General features: G+C 36.9%; 1 protein-coding gene across 1 annotated transcript in view; it reads right to left on the bottom strand.

The window, feature by feature from the left end:
* CUBN (cubilin) overlaps positions 1-18,126 on the bottom strand; it is a gene marked incomplete at both ends in the record, with an annotated part of 226,675 nt that overhangs the window by 124,476 nt on the left and 84,073 nt on the right. Inside the window, 3 exons of the mRNA XM_084253526.1 lie at positions 913-1,082; positions 2,384-2,558; positions 7,454-7,635. Coding sequence (XP_084109652.1) covers positions 913-1,082; positions 2,384-2,558; positions 7,454-7,635 — 527 coding nt within the window. The remainder of the gene's footprint in view (positions 1-912; positions 1,083-2,383; positions 2,559-7,453; positions 7,636-18,126) is intronic.

Here is an 18,126-nt window from a genome sequence, read left to right as displayed (position 1 = left end):
ATTAAATAATGTGAAAACTTTGGTGTTTCCTTGAATTAAATTTGAAAGCTAGTCAGTTGGAAGAAATTGTATGTAAGAAGAAATTCTTACGTAAGAAATTGTCAGGAAACTAAAATAGAAAGATCCATTAGCTAAAAGAATCTTATTTATATTGAATTAAACGTTTCTAATGACAAATGAAAAATGGGAAAAATTTGTTAAAAAATTAGGTAACCCATAACTTCAAAACAAAAAGATCATTTCAAAATACAACCTCATTTACTCTTACATTAAACATAAAACATTTGCTTTGGGTGAAAATATATTAAAGTTGTTACAAGTAATTGAATGATGTCATCTAAACAACTAATGGACATATCCCTTCTCTTCTACCTCCATGTCCCAATCTGTTCTGTACTGAACCCTGATCTGTTCAAGTAGAGAGAGATATCCTGACAGAGATATCCTGATCACCTATTGACCTCCAGATACTCAATAATAATTAATTTAAACTAGTAATGGAAATCCACTCCATTATATGTTTCTAATCTCTCTCAAGGTTAGTTTTTGCCAATGATAGGTTAGGGTTCTTCTGTGAAAATTTTACTTTCATGAAAAAAATAAAAAAACAGAAACAATGAACACTGTTCCTTCTCCCATTCTCCAGACTTGAACTCAGGATGGCTCAGAGGTACTGCAGCCATTTTGTGACCTTGAGGTAGCAAATTCAAAACATAAAGCCACCCAGGTAAGAAATTTTTATGTTAGAAAAAAGGGAGGGGGCCTTTTATTTTAAGTTGCCAAAAGTTCAGATTCCTATGATTTTAGATTGAAAACATCCATAACTAATAAATTTACTAAATATGCTCCTATGGTAATAGGGTTTTGACCCAGGTTTGACTGTGGATAAAACTTGAAAATTGTGTGACTTACCGTAATGCAAGAGTCCTGAGGTTCAAGGTCAAAGTCAGTGAAGTTCAACAGCACACGATGTTTTTTTTCTACTTGAATGACCCAGGAACAATCAGTGTTACTCCTGTAAGGACTGGGATAATTTGGAGAATGAATTTCTCCACTGGAAACCTGGAAAATACCACCACAACCTGTAGGTGGGAAACCCAATTCAATAATGAGACCAGATGAATCCCTGATATATAAATTTTATACCATTAGCTAATAACATAGAACAATATGTTAGCTTGACCACCAGTTTTATGTGTTCTGTGGTAAACATTATTAAGGACAGTATATGCCACCATTAATTAATTTACTCCAAGAAAATGAAAGATGACTAAGAAAGTATTTCAAATGTATTTAACACTGATATCAAAAGTTACTTTAAAAATAATGAAAAATAAATGCAAATAATATTTTCATAAGACCATAAAATGTCTTTTCATTGTTCGCTAGAACTATAACATACTGCAAGAATAATATATCTCCTTCTGAGAATTCTGACAATTCAGTATGATGTGCTTATAAATAATTTAATATCTGCCTCTTGAAAAGTTACTATTCTCTATTTAGCAGTTTTCAGTGTTTGTTTCTATGTTGTTATCAAACACCTATAAATTACTACCCTTATAACCCATCATTTCTTGGATTTATGATGACAGAAATCAATAATAGAAATAGGTATTATTTTGTAATCATTAAGAATCATTTTGGGATAAACCCTAGACATGTCTCATTGAAATTATTATAATTAAATTATTACTGAATTTCATTCATCATTAAATTTCAGAGATATCTAACATACTTTGTATACTGCCTTAAAGTTGAACAGATAAGACCATAATATAGCCTGAGTTGCATCTCTTCTCTGGCATTTTCTAACTATGTGACTTAATCATTAATTTCTCTAAGTTTATATTTCCTCATTAGTAAGATGAGAATTAATGCCTCATTTTGATGAGCCTGATAAAATATTTTGTCTTTCTTTTATTTAAACAATCTGCCACAGGAAATTTATTTAGATTGCTTAAGCTTTTTTTCAGAAAGTCACTTTACAATCCATGATAATTTTTTGGAATTCACAAATTTAACATTTTTAGTTTTGGTATTTTCTAGAAATCAAAAGCCCAAAGTTATTTAGCATTTTACTGATGACCAAATTTAAGGCTGGTGAAGAGGCACAAGTTTCTTGGAAAATGAATCTGACCAAGTACCCCACTTCCACTCTCACTGTGGATTTACACACTTTCCTTGTTTTCACAGACACGATGACTCTTTGGAAGTTACAATCTATCCCTCTTTTAGGAAAAACTATATACCAAAGCAGAATTTGCCAGTTTACAAGTCACAAGGTTATCAGGATATAGCCTTCGCACCTCTCTCCATGACATCATGAAATTTACCAAGGGCTCAGTTGAAGTACTTTGACATGCCTCCTTGGTCCACTCACCTCCAGGGACTGCTTGCCATGAGACATTGAAGCCTCTCCCATTTACAGAGCTGTCGGTCTTAAATCGGATTGCTAGCTCATTTCCAGTGCTGGAGACCTGCATAGGATTCTCTGACGATCTTCGGGCACATAATTTGGCTATTCTGGGAGAATGGAAGTCAGGGCCTCCATAGATCTAAGATGGAATGGGATAAACAAATAAGGACTTACACTGAGAGATATATTTAAGAATTACAGTTCTTAACCTGACTTTTTCACCACCAGCTCTTGGAATTTATTTCATTAGAGATTGAGATCTCAGTTTCCCTAGGTAGGGATGAAATGCAAACTTGCGATGAAACTTCAAAGGCTTCCCTTTGCCCTAGGAAAACATAACTTCAACCATTCTCAAAGTCACTACTTGTGGGCCTCCCCTGGTGGCGCAGCGGTTGAGCACTGGGCTGCAAAGCTGCCCACAGCCTCTGCAGTGCCGGTTTGATCCCCTGCCACCGGGAGAAGGTCCCACATGACGCAACAGACTTCTCCTGCCATGTCCACTGCTCCCCTCAGCAGTGTATTTCGTCAGTCTGCCTGTTCTGTTCCCCACTCTGTCTCTGGTGAATTCTCTCACCCACCCGTGCTTCTGACTGTACCCAGTGCTTGTATAAATAAATAAATCTTTAAAAATAAAAAGTCCCTACTTGTTTCATCCTTTTGTGTATGAAAGTTAAGTTCATCAAAGGCTATAGATCATCCAGTTATATTTGTAGGATTTTCCACTTTGTATTTTGAATCTTTTACAAGATTAGACATTTAATATAGTGCTTGTGCTTCTTCAGTGGGAATGGAAACACTACCTCTATCAGTGTGCTCTGTGACAGCCTCAAGAGCAGATCCTCTCTGTGTCTACTCTGACCACTCACAGAAACATCTAACTTCTGCTCTGGAATTGCCAGTGGACTTGGCCCCAGTGTCAAGACGATTCCCTCCAGATCCCCTTACTGATATTTAGATCTCCTACTGCTCCTCCAATTTCCAACTATCCAACTGACAGGGATCCAACACTCCGCGACACATTCCTCAGGCAAGTGTTCCCTTGGTCTCACACCCAGATTCTGCAGGCTTGTCTAGCCCAGCTGGGTCTCCAGAATACTTCATATTCAGGTTGCTCAAACACTCCAAGGTCCTGCTTATTTAATGTGTGTGAAGGGGAGAGGGGCAGGGAAAAGGAGGGTAGGGGGAAAAAAGAATCAAAGGGAAGAGGTATTGTCCTTCAAATCTGGTCAAATCCGAACTTGCAGGAGGACAATTTTTTTAAGACAATGGTTAGGCATGTTGGTATCAGGGTCCTTCCCCTTCCCCACATGTATATGCTCATAACTCTGCATGCAGGGTGGAAAGGGGAAGTAGCACCCAGTGAGATCTATGTGCGGCCTCCTCCCAACTCTACCATCTGTGCAGCTCCCCACCGCACAATTTCTCTTCACCCATCCTTCAGGCCCCTAGGCCCGTGCCACCCTTAGGGCAGCCACTGACAGATAGTGGAAATCACTCAAGTGTTCTCTGGGGAGAGGCAGTGAGAACAAGAAGCCTACTTTTAGGGAGGAATACGTGATTTGAATCTATAATGATGTCTTTGTCTGAGTAACTCCCCCAGTCTAGCAGTAAAATGAATGACACTGCTGTTCCACAGAGGCCTGACAAGGCCTGTGTAATTGCAAAGGAATGAAGCAAGCTGACTGCTTCAGGCTTATTTTCATTAGGATGAGCTATGTTTGTGTGGCCCCTGAAGTCCCATCTAAAGCAGGGCTTCAAGAACAGCCCTGTGTGGCCCTTTACACTCTATATTTGCAAAAGGAAGAAACAAGATAGCTTCTTGTTTCAAGTGTCCTTTTGCATTTTCAAGATTTCCCTTCTCCCTTGGCCAGGGCGCAGCCCTCAGAGCACCAAACTGACAGCATGTGCTCCTAATCATCTGAGCTAAATAAACAGCACATATTTGGAGAGAACACTGAGCACAAGGGTTTAGTTCTAACAAAGAAAACTTGCACGTCGGTAACATTTTCTTTGGTTTCTTCACTCCTGGGTCCCCCTGAGATCACAAGCATAACGGTATGAATTGGCAGGGCCTAGAAGCCTCCAGAAGAATAAACACTGACAGTTTTGACATTTTTTGCTTCCCCTTTTACTGAGCTGGGCTCACAAAAGACCATCGCAGAGACTATAGGGAGCCAGCTGTCCACACCAAGCAATTGTCTTGGTTTATTGCACCAAGGAGTGGATTTCCTTTTTCTGCATTATGCCAGTTCAAGCTCCTTTCTCAGAGACTAAAGTAAAATCAGTGTTTTTCAGGACCAGAACAATAGAATGGTACTTTTGGCTTCCACATATAAAACCAATAGTTAACACATGACTCTTCAAAAGAGGAAAAAGATGGAAAGAATTTCAGGGTGTGGTTCATTTGACTTTAGCATATGACTAAACTTTGAGGGAAAAGAATCGGTCTGATGATCAGAGATTAAAAAAATGTGATTTTAGCAAGTGCTCAGGAGATTGAAGATTCCAAACCCCATGGTTTTAATCTGTTTTGAACATTTCTTTCTGCTCTGTTAGTTTCATTTAGAGTTACAATTAAGTCAGCATTCCTGGGTTATGAGTAATAAAATGACTGTTGTTCGATGCATCTGGTCACTCTCTGGACATGCATTTTGAGGGGGGAAATATACTGGCTTCTGCCTTCATTTCGTGAAGCCCAGATAAGACTGTGTGAAGCCCTACTTGACTGCATTAAGCAGAATAAGAAAGGAAAATGTGCAGATTGAGAGCAAGTGGGACACAAAGTCAGCAGTGTTTCTGGGCCACACATGCACCAGGAGTAACAGATTTTGACACCTATTGCTAAAATGCTATCAACATCTACAGGGTGAGGAATGGAAAACATCCTTTTATCATCATTAGCCCAAATTTACCACAGCTCTTTCCACCTGACTTGAGCATTCACTTGTGGAAAAGTCAGGTAGTGATTCTGAACAAAATGTAAGGGGGTTGTTCATTTCAGCATTAAGAAAAACTTTCCCAAAATATTTAAAGGATTCGAAATGCTCCCCCCAACCTTGATTTCGATGGAAAAAAAGGGGCCACCTTGCCCTAAGAAAAATAAGCCCCAAACAGACTGCAGCCTTCTCACAGTACTTTCTGTGCAAGCACAGGACGCTGCTGGGTACCCTGCTTTGTCCCTCTGCCCCCAAGGCTGCTTGTAGGGAACAGCCCCAGTCTGCTTTCTCACGTAATGGGTGTGACAAAACCCAAAGCACAATGAACCCATTTACATTTTGCCAAGTGGGCACCAATCACATGAGCTTTGCAATATGAAATGATGGGTTAGGAACATTTCACATTACTTTGGAAAAGACTGCTGCCAGCCCTTTGTAAAGTGTTAAGGAGTTTTAAGCAGCTAAGAAATATCCTTGCCAGCAAGAGAGACCCTTTAAACATTCCACATGTGCATGCTTATTCCTACTTCATACTGAGTATGAATTTTGGGAGCCACCTTGTCTGTCCTCCTGAAACACCCTCCACTCCTCTTCTGGGCTGGAGTCATGACTTGTCATCCATGTATACACAGAGACAGGAGACGTGTTTCCACCCAAGAATTTCCCAGCTCTATCTCTGATTACACTTACTGCAACATTCTCCTCCTTTAGAGAAATTTGGGCTGCTAAGTGCATTTCCTGGAGACTGAATCCATGAGGGGGATGATTTGAGAATCTCATTTATTTTTAAGGAAAGAGCTTGTTTTTTAATTAGTTTTTCAGTTTTATAAAGTTCTCTATAAAATACATGGCACACATTTCAACATCTTACACAATTCCCACCTCTGTCTTTTTATGCTGCCTTACATAGAGCATTGAGCAGTGATATATTCAGTTCTCAACTCCTGGACTTAGTATTTGCATGGTCATGGAAAAATCCATCAATATTTTGGCGCCTCAGTTTTGACATTGGTAAATTAGGAGCAAAATTCTCCTCTTAACTCACAAGATTATTTAACATTCAAATAAGAAAATATATGTAAAAATCCTTTTGTAAACATCCACAGATGTGCATTATTTGGATGTTTACTATTTACTGGGGGTATGGCAGTAAACCAAACTAAAATAAAACCACAAATCTCCATCCCTCATGGAATTTAATTTCCATTGGACCTAGAATTCTTGTCAGGATGTGCTATAGCAGGCCCTGCAGCTGGTGTCACAGAGTTGTGTGTGTACTTAAGAGCCACAGAATTTTGCAGACAGGTCAATATATATATATATATATATATGTGTGTGTGTGTGTGTGTGATATATATATATATATATATATATATATCTATATAAGGTTCCTGCAATAAAAAACTGATTCTATTGTAGCTTCTCAAAGCCATCTTGGTTATCTGCAATAAACCCTTTGCAGTAGTGTTTGGAAAAGTCTTATCTTCAAACGCCTCCCCTATCTAAGTGGCCATTTTTTAAAGCCCACTGCAGCAAGTGACTTTTGTTAATAACACCTGCAGAATCCTCAGATGGAAACTACAGCTGTGGGCAGTTCCTCTCTCCCCTAAGCATCTGCCTCTTCTCTACACTCTGCCTCCCCACAGCCCGGCCTTGGAGCTTTCTCAGATTGGAAGTGTGGGTGTTAACAATACCAGCACAACCCACCATCACAGGGTAGCCTTAGAAGAACAATATCAAGGAGCAAGGAGGGTCCTCAGAGGATCCCTGCAGGATGAAGCCCCAACTGCCCTCAGGTCTCCATTCACTGGCTCTTCCTCTAAGACCCTCCCTCATGCTAGCCCTCACTCCAGCTTCTGGCATCATCTCCAAGTTAAACTGCCAGCCACCAAGTCCTTAGGCACTGTTTTTGGGGAAACCCAAACTGAGGTATTGATCCTCTATACCTACAAACAATATTTGTGAAGGAATGACATTCATCAAAATGTCTGAGAATAGAACACTGCTGGTCACTGGAAAGAATTTGGGAATTTCTGCAGAGTGATTTCCATTTCTAAGCCAAATTTTACAAAATGCTGAAAAAAATCTAAATTCTTACCTCTAGAGCATCAAAGTTGCAGCTTGCATGATATTCCACTTCAAAGTCATGGATGGTGAGCTGAATACTACTCCCAGGGGCTGTCTTAATGTACCAGATGCACTCCTTGTTGGGGGGATATGTGTTAGGATACCCAGGGCTGGTGAAGGAGCCGGTGGCCCCAGACAACTCACCACCACAACCTATTGAAACAGCAAGGTTCAGACAGTTTAAAATGTCATCAGCTACTGGGAAAAATTCAAAAATCCAACTAACCAAAAGGTAATTGAAATGTACAACACCTTTTTAGGGGAAAAATCATAAAGCCATAAAAAAAGTTATAATTAAGCAGTCATTAAACAATGCTAAAAAACCATGGCTACAATTCATTAAGTTTATTCTTTTTAAAGAAAACATTAAATATATCATTTAGCACAATAATTTTCAGTCCTTTTTTCTTACCATATCAAAACTTTGATAATTTTTAAATGTCATTCTAAGTTTTCTTCAGTATTTTTAGGTAAGATTTCCTTCATAATATTAGATAATAATTTCACAGTAGGAAGTACAATGGACTGTGTGAGCAACATTAGTGAACTCCATGGCTCTTGGTCTTCAGTTTCCTTGTATTTAACACATCATTTTTAAGTCCCTTTCCCACCTAAGATCTAAAATTCTAAGGGCTTACAATCCCTGCCTTTGTATGTAAGACTATAGGAAATAAAATACATGTATGAGATAACAACCAAAAACCTGCACGTTTATGTTTACAGCAGTTTTCTACATAATTGCCAGAACTTGGAAGTAACTAAGATGTCCTCTGGTAGATGATAAAGGAACTGCCCTACATTCAGACAATAGAATGATATTCAACACTAACAACAAATGAGTTAAAAAGACACCAAGGAAAGGTATATGCAAATTAATAATAAGTGAAAGAAATCAGTCTGAAAAGGTTACATTCTGTACGATTCCAAGTCTATGACATTCCGGAAAAACACACCCTGTGGGGAGAGTGAAAGATGAGTGGTTGCCAGGGATTAGAGGAGAAGGAAAGATGAATAGTAGAGAAAAGATTTTTTAGGAAAGTGAAATTACTGTATGTAATACTACAGTGGTAGATAGAGGTCATTATAAATTTGTCAAATCCACAGAATGTACAACACCCAGAGTGAACCCTGATGTAAAGCTTGGGCTTCGCATGATTATGATGTCTCAGTGAGGGTTCATCAGTTGGAGTTTATGTCTCACTCTGGTGGGGGATGCTATGCAAGTATGGGGGCAGAGGTACATGGGAACTCTGCCTCACAGTCAATTTTGCTGTGAGCCCAACACTCTCCTAAAACATAAAGTCTATAAAACAACAAAAAGTAAATGACACAATTCAGGGAACTTTATATCAAAAAAAACAACCTACCTGACAAACAGAAAGCACATAGATAAAATCCCAAGCCCCCGAAAAGAGCAGCATATGTTTTATGGATGCATGTATACCCTTCCTTAGAAAGTAATTAAGGCATGTCATTACAACAAATAGTCGAACTCAACACATGGAACACAGTAAAAAATTACTGTTTACTTCGGTTTAGAGATATTTCCAATTTTAATATTCATAATAATTTCCTATTTTTTTAAAGATTTATTTATTTATTTCTACATACAAGCACTGGGTATAGTCAGAAGCGCGGGAGGGTGAGAGAATGCACCAGAGCCAGAGCAGGGAGCAGAGCAGGCAGAAGGACCGAAGTACACTGCTGAGGGGAGCAGCGGGCGGCAGGAGAGGTCTGCGTGCCATGTGGGACCCTCCTCTGGTGGCCGGGGAGCAGCCGGGGATCGAACCGGCTCTGCAGAGGCTGCGGGCAGCTTCGCAACCCAGCGCTCAACCGCTGCGCCACTGGGGAGGCCCATAATTTCCTATTTTAATACTCACAGCAACCACAAAGAGAAAGTACTATTATTATCCATATTTTCAGGTGAACAAATCAATATAAACAGAGGTCAAGTGGCTTTCCCAAGATGATCTGGCTTGTAAGTGCTGGGACAGAATCCCAGTTATCTGGTAGGTACTTACTGTACCTACAGATTCACATCAATTGTTGTTATTCTACAGAGATTTCAGAATGGGATGAGAGAGAAAATTTTAGGTAAGTAGTAAAATTTGAAAATGATTCAAATTTGAAAGGCAAACATAAAATCAGAAATGAGATTATTTTGTTTAAAGACAGCAATTTTTGGTGATTAATGAAAACACTGTTTGCTTTGTTAATATATCTGGGTCTCCTTTTCTATTTTTTCAGAACATTTTGAATTGGTTTAGATTCTTCCAAGTACTTCTTTTATTCTGCATCAAGTTTTTTCATTGTTTAAAATGATGGTGGTGCCTCCTCACTGAATTATGAATATGTGTGCATGTTCACATGATTGAAAGTAAACCACCAGGACTTAAAATGTAAGACAATAAATCCTAATTCATGTCTGCTATCTACCCTGCATTTCTAGTACAGTGAGTTAGAAAAATGTTTTTTGAGACATTAAATAAATATATTCTCCATTTGGACTCTCCATTTAACTGAAAAAAAGGTGAGGGGAATTGTGAGAATTCCTGTTCAGTGTGCTACCGTCTTTTTGAGCTGTCAGTTTCTTGCTTCCATTTGAAAACCTCTGTGTTTTCAGAGGGCTGAAAAAAATTTGCACAGGGCAGTATCTTTCTTATGGTCTATGAAATTTCCACTTTTATTTCTGGTTAAAGTCCAATGAAATAAATTGTTCAAAATTAAACATGCTGACATTGTTTATAGACTGTGGTGAATGTTAAAAAAACATAAGTACCATGAAAGATTAGAAGAGGTTTTTCCTGCTATAACAGCACATGGAAAATATTCCTAAAGCCAAAATCAGCACAGGTTGTATTTATCCTCAGAACCATTGCACAACTCCAGGGGGCGCGAGTCACAGTAGAAGTCGTACAGCACTGTCCGTATTAGTTCTCTTGGATGCGTTTACTAAATTATTATATATAGTAAGAAAGCCATTCTGTTACCTCAATTTTTTAAACCTATATATCCAGCTTCTATGGTTCTTGATACCAGTTGTCTCAAATAAATAAGTGAGTGAAAGGAATCTTTTGAGGAAAGTTTGTGGCCAATAACATAAGAGAGAACAAAGAAATGGAAAAGTAGATGTTGCCGCTCTGCATTTTTATTTAGATTCGACTCATCAGACAATCTAATTAATTTTTCAGTCATAGTTGATTCATGTAAAAATCTTTATAACATCTTTCTATTGTCCTTTCCAATTGCTTTAGGTTTCCTTGTAAATTCCTTTGCAAATAGCAGGATGCCAATACCTTTAAACTAGTTACTGCAAGTGGAATGATAACAGATTCTTGGCATTCAGTGATGCTTTGAAAAATTACAGCACTTATTTTATTTACCCATTTAAAGCTCTGGAGACGGTAATTTTTCTTAAGATTTTAAACAAACATTAACACATTTATTTTTAAAAAGCTAAATTATATTTTTCTGGGTTTCATTTTTTTCTTTTCTCATCAATAGCACTTTATATGTGTGTCTTTTAAAGAGAAATTCCAATATTACTAAAATGACACTCTATTGATGGAAGATATTGTGTGGTTGGAGGAGAGAAAGAAACTGTTGGAACTTGAGAATGCTTTAAAGTTTTCTTTTTCTCATTCATGTTCTCACTACCTCTGAATTTTAACATATGAAAAGGTAACAAATTTGATTTAAAAATTCACATCAATTGCAAAAAAAGACTATATCAATTTAGTTCTATTTTATGGTAAAAAAACTAGAAAATTACTGGGAAAAATATTAATTCTGATAATTATGGTACAGATTTAACTCTTATCTTTGCCTTTCTAACTTTAAAAAATATAAAAATAATTTTCTAATTCCACTCTTCATTCAATAAGTATTTATTGAACTTCTACCATAGCACAAGCAGTGTCATAGAAACCAGGTGCAATTAATATCTCTTGAAAGAAAACATTTGTAGACATGAAAAGTGCTATTGACACATGCCTTTATGCATGTCATTAAACTTTTTTTCTTTTCCTTCAGTTTGCAAAGTGTTATTTCAGTAAGTTTTGATTTGACAAAAACAGCCAGTGAAGTCTGTTTAACCTTTTTCATGTTAGTGTAAGTTAAAAATACAAATAAATAAATCATTATATTTAGTTGCTTCAAGATATGCTTTAAAGATATGCTACTAATTTCTAGTCGACAGATGAGAGATTTTCACCAGTATTGAGCTGTTATGCCTCAATCTCTTTGGTGTCATCACTTTTCCCTGGAATTTTACATTTTTTGACAATTATGTATTTCATATGAGGCAAAAGAAAATGAGTCAAAACATATATTTTATGAAAACTAAAAAATGAAATTTTTTCAATGAATTATTTTAGTTACAAAAGAAAGCAGATTCACAACAAAAGTATGAAAATTTCTCTTAGCCAAAAATATTAAAATATGTAATGAATTACTTTGGTTCATAAATTCAAATAATCATTAGGCTTATAGTGAAACAAAAACATGAATTTTGAATTGTATAATTATGAATAAAAATGAAAAATAATAACTTCCCACCAAGAGTTTTAAAATTATAAATGAAAGCAAACAAGAATTATAATTCATATTAAATAGTAATTTTTAGAAAAATATGTAAAGTGAACCTTTCAATTTGTATTTTTACATAGTTTTGTAGTTAGTTATGGAGTTTTGTAGTTATGGAATGAGTCATTATAAAATGAGGAATGTGATTTAGAACCTTTGTCAACCCACACTATCAGTCAGTGCCAGTTAAAAGAAATAACAGACAATTCAAAAATCCTATTGTGTATAATTTTAAAGGAGAGAAAATGAGTTCCAAATGCTGAAACAAATCAAAAGCTAGTGATTTAATTATGCCTCATTGACAATCTCTTGTTCATATTGTATAATGTTGTTTATTTTATTTGATTTACTATTCCTGCACGTCCTGTGATAAACAGGATTTGCTTTTGTTTCATTTTTAATAAATAATTTAGAATTCAAAGACATACTAATTAGTCAGTAGCTCTATCTATATAGTTATCACTGTTGCTATATTTAATATTTAAAACTTTCCACATAAGCAAGTTTTCTCACTTTACTCTCCTACTAAGTTTAGATTTATTTGGGACCAGGAAAGTGTGAGATTTAGGACTTGAGGATCACTTGTTAAATAAAGTTTCTCTTGAATTAGTCACCTAAGAAAATCTCTTTCTAAATCCATCTGCCCATTTTGGAGATGAACGCAGCGAGACTTCTGAAACATGTTGGGTGTCTACTTTTCATTTAGGGAGGAAATAATAGTACAGGCACATCTGTAAATATTGAGACAAATGAAATAGCTGAGAAAAAGCTTAGTAAGCAACAGAATGATTTTAAAAATCATGTCATTTTTCAGTCATATTTGTGACTTTGGCTACATGACCAGGGGACATAGGAGGAAGGTGGAAAGAGAAATCAAGGAGAGACAAGCCTGGAGATAAAAGAAGTTATATCAACAGATAGTTATCAGAAAGTGATGTTTAGACTCCCAATGTCCTCTTCATTATCATGTTACCAGTTGAGTTGAAGAATAATAAATGTATCATCTATTTCACTGACCTAAAATAGATGATAATGATTTAAAAAATATTTTAGGGGATGACATAGAGTAAATGGTAAAAAGATAAAAATACTAACCAAGGAGTGGACAATAGAGTGATAAAGAGTTATGAGAGATATATAGTTAGAAGAAATGAAGATAGTGACTCTGCACCCAATTAGCAAGAGAAAGTTTTCATGGAGGAGATGACATGATTTCAGAGTTCCATAATTTCATTTAGGTTGCAAAATTTTTGGAAATGTTATGACATAAAGTAAATTATAGAACATAAGAACATATGGGTATCAACCTTGGCTGTTGTTACTCTTGAATAACTAATTTAGACTTTCTAATCCTCAATTTCTTCATCTGTGACAGTAATCACTACTTACCTGGTAGGCTTGTTGTACAGATTAAGTGACATACCCTAATTAAGAGCTTTAGCTAAATGCCACGCATATAATTGCTGCATAATGCTGTGTATTATGGCTTAAAGGAGTTTATCTAGATATGGGATGAAATTAGAGAATGACTTGGAGCTAGAAAAGAAATTACCATACAGCTAAAGAGTCATTATGGATTTTAAACGGAGGTAAGAAATCAATTGTTCATCAAGCTACAATAAGGATAGTTTATATTTGTATGGTAGTTCAGTGTTTCAAAGTGTTTTTAGCAAGTTCATTACCTATCTTATTTGAAATTAATAACAACCCTATTAGGTAGCCAAGAATGATGACATCAGGGCCATTTCAGAGAAGAGTAAAGTGAAATTCAAGAAGGCTATGGGACTTGTACCTCATATAAGAAAGGGCCATTTGGGGTCAATTGGAGCCCCGCTCTCCTCCCACCATGCCAACCTCCCTACCCCTGGTTCTGTATTCTCTCCTCTCTGTTTTGTTGGGCACTTTAGCCCTAAGGCTCTGAAATGTCAGTGTTGAACACTGCTCCCATTATTGTTCTGTCCACCTACTGAGGGAAAAAACATCTCTATAGCAACCTGGAAAAAATAAATAAAACAAAAACCTTTTTCATTTATTTTGAAGCAAATCTGATGAAATCTAATATATTAACATCACTATGCATCAACAGAGCTGGAAATAAAATAATGTCCTAAAGATAGGTCATATGTTTTTCAGTTTTAATTATGTGTTCTTTACAAAACTTTTAGTACTGGTGACTGATAATCTATTTTATTCTATTTTCCTCCAAACTCCCAGTCATCCACTGAAAGCTGAAAGGAAGTGTTTACCTTATCAGCAGGAAGCACATTGATAAACTGAACTCATAAAAAGGAAGAGTTAAAAGCTTTTCCTAAACCTGCTCACATGTAAAGATAAATTTAAAATTTTTTCAGAAAAGGACTTTTTCTACACTTTGGGGGAGTTTAAAAAAAGCTATGAGTTATAAAATTCCAAAACAAAAATAAGTGAAGAATAATCTCCTGTAGGTGTTCTATTTTCAAGATTTTAGGTGTTTATTGCTAAAGAAGAGTTTTAATAAAAGAAAACTAGCAAGGAAACTATTGAATCAGGGCACCAAGTTTTAAAAGTACATTTTTTCTCTTTGAATGCTCAAATGTAGTCACCTCTTGACACTTGATATTTTCCTAATGCTGTACTCCATAGAACAGTAGTACCAAGAGGGCTTGCAGCTAGGAACGGACATTGTCCAAGTCCAATGAGGTTGGAAGAGAAGGAACAGAGAAAACACCTAACAAAGACACCTTATCCTATTGTTTCAGGGAAATCACTGAGAATTCAGTGGTCACTGTTAAAAAGGAGCTGGAAAACTGAAGTATAGAAAGAGAATATATTCAGAACACAATAAATAATGATGCTTACATACTTCTTTGAAATGGCCCATTGATATTGCAATAATTTTATTGTAATTTAAAAGCAAAAACTTTCTCTTCCACAATAGTTTGGAGGTGTCTCACTGATTAGCCCAATTTGCCTCTGATGGGCAGAAGGGTAGTTGTGGAGGAGTGGAGTCACAGGGAGAAGTTACCAGTAAGGGTTCTGGTGGGGCAGGTGTGATGTGAAATGGGGTTAGAATTCGGGGAAGATCTAAAGGCAAAGTTGAAATATTCTCTGATGCGTATAAGCCTCATTTCTGAGGAGGAGATATGCAAGTAATATGATTAAACATATTTGGAACAGAAACTTTCAGATTAGAGGTTGTAGAGAAAGTGGAAAGGAATGTGAGATTCCTAAAATGACCAGGTAGTCCAAAGGTGTAAGGCCCATAAAAGGTCAGCAATTCTTGGTTACACTTTATCAGTTAATTCTCCAACAAACAACTACTATCCTGATAACAGAAATGGAAATTATAGGTATTGGCCCTACTAGTAGAGAAAACTAAAATCAGATCACTAATGTTCTCTGAAGACAAGGCCAAGAACAGTTAAGTCCCCAGAAATCTCCTGATTTTTAAGGATTTCTATCTGATCTTAAGAATTTGCAGATTAATTTTCTGGGGGATTATTTGGGAGAGAAGCACAATCTGGAGCAAAAAAATAAAATCAGAAAATCAGGTAATACAAAGAGCAAGGAATATGAATCTCTCCCAGGAAAATAAAAGAAAGAAGTAAAGTATGATGACTCCAAGGGAGGAGAATTTGTCAAAGTTTGTAGAACCCCTCCCCCATACTGGTTAAATAGTCTCCCCTGGCCTTCACATCCACTTGGAATCTGGGAATTCAATACTACTTGGAAACAGGATCTTTGCAGATGTTATCAAGTTATGATGAGGTCAGACTGGATTAGAGTGGGACTGAAATCCAATATAACAGGTGTTCTTATAAAAAGAGGGAATTTTGGACACAGACACACAGAAGGTGGAGACCATTTGAAGATTGAGGTAGAGATTGTAGTTAAGCATTTACAAACCAAGGAAAGTCTAGGATTGCCAGCAATCAACAGAAGCCGGAAGAAATCAAGGAGTCTTCCTTAGAGCTTTCAGAGATTGGCACCACTGACACTTTGGAATTCCAGCCTCCATAACTGTGAAAAAATAGGTTTCTATTGTTTTAAGTTTGTCACAGGAGGTCTCAAAAGCTAACATACTATCATTCTTTTCCTAATAAATGTGGTGACCAAAACTGAAGGAGAGTTCAGTTTTCTTTATTCACACTTGTGTTACTTCTTATTTAACACACTGAGGTTTACATGATGGTTGATCAAAGAGAGTATGGAAGATAAAGTATGTATTATTCTGTTTGTTACAGCAAAACACCACAGACTGAGTAGCTTATAAACAACAGAAAATTATTTCTCACAGTTCAGGAAACCGGAAATCTGAGATTGGGATGTTGGCATGGTTAGGTGAGGACTCCCTTCCCTTCTGAGTCAGAGGTTTGTTGTATCCTCACTTGGCAGAAGAAGGCAGGGGTCTCTTTGGGACCTCTTTTATAAAGGCTCTTATTACAACCAGGAGAGCACAGTCTAGTCACCTAATCAACTCTGAAAGGCCCCATCATCTAATTCCATTATCTCAAAGGTTACGTTTCAGCACGTGAATTTTTTTTTAAAGACTTATTTATTTATTTATGCAAGCACTGTGTACAATCAGAAGCGCAGGAGGGTGAGAGAATTCACCAGAGACAGAGCAGGGAGCTGGACAGGCAGACTGACGAAGTATACTGCTGAGGGGAGCAGCGGGCACGGCAGGAGAGGTCTGCACGCTATGATTTGCAAAGCTATGATAACAGGTCAAATGTGGGACCCTGGCTGGGGCCGGGTATCAAACCGGCGCCACAGAGGCTACGGGCAGCTTCGCGCCCAGAGCTCAACTGCTGAGCCACCGGTGAGGCCCTCAGCACATGAATTTTAAGGAGACACAAACACTCAGACTCAGCAAAATCTATTGTTAAGAAAACTAAACACAATTTTAAGGCTAGGTATCATATGAGGAGGAAACAAGCAAACCCAAGTACTAATAATAATGATTTTTAGCATTGAGGAGTCAGTTAGGGTTTTAAAGTTTCACCTTCCATAAGGACACCTCATCAAAGATCTAAAATATATGATAATCATTTTATCTCACTGATATCTATAAGCAATATATAGAGAGTAATCTGTTTTCAGTGGTAGGAACAAAACAAAAATAAAAGACAAACATCACAAAATGAAATTAATGATTTAGAAAACAGCTACAAGCAGCTCAAAAGACAATGCTGTCTATAGCAATAAAATAACTTTTAAATTACTATTTAAGATGTCATGCAGATATTCAAAATTAAGATGATCACAGCCATCTGACTCTCTGAAGTGTCCTGAATCTGAATATTGAAGTCTTATACTAAGATTTACCATGTAATTTTAATTTCCTGTATATGAAAGGATAAAAATCTTTCATTTTGACCCAGAAAAGTATGGTCAATCTTGCCATCTTTTTATTTCCCTTCTACCATATTCATTTTAACCAAATTTAAAAAATGGTATCCTAGTAGAAATTGTTGCTTACAATTCAGGAGATATCAATCAATCTCCTATTTAGACTTTTGAAAGTCATTAAATTTTTCCAAACGAGAGAGAGAGAGAGAGAGAGAGAGAGAGAGAGAGAGAGAGAGAAAGAGAGAGACCATGGAAATATCTTCCAAAGAAATGATATGAGACCAAGGCAGCTAGACTAATTTTCCCTGAAATAAGTAGTCATGCTTAAGGCTACAAACAGCTATGTTATGAAATCTCCCAAACAGGCAAAGGCAGAGGAAAGAAATATGTCCCTCTGTACATTCAAATATTCACTTTAGTCCAGCCTTCTTTGAATTTAATTATTCTAGTACACACTGCTTTTGCAGGGAAAATCTCAGGAGTCTCCCTCCCAAGAATCCACCCAACTGGCCCTCCTGCCCCAAACCCTTTTCACTTTTCCCTCAACCCTCACCCCTTCCTCCACAGTCAGATTGCTTCATGTCATAAATGGACAGATGTGGGCAGCACCACACCAAAGGTCATGTTGGTATCCCCTGACTCTCCAAACGTGGTCCAAACCTGAGCCAAAAAGATAGTTTTCTGTGATTATAATACCAGGTGATCATAATACCATTGTCTCTCCTAGGC

Source organism: Talpa europaea (assembly GCF_964194135.1).
Source record: "Talpa europaea genome assembly, chromosome: 14".
Lineage (NCBI taxonomy): Eukaryota > Metazoa > Chordata > Mammalia > Eulipotyphla > Talpidae > Talpa > Talpa europaea.
The sequence above is the reverse complement of the archived record's forward strand: the minus strand, read 5'-3'. Positions and strand labels throughout refer to the sequence as shown.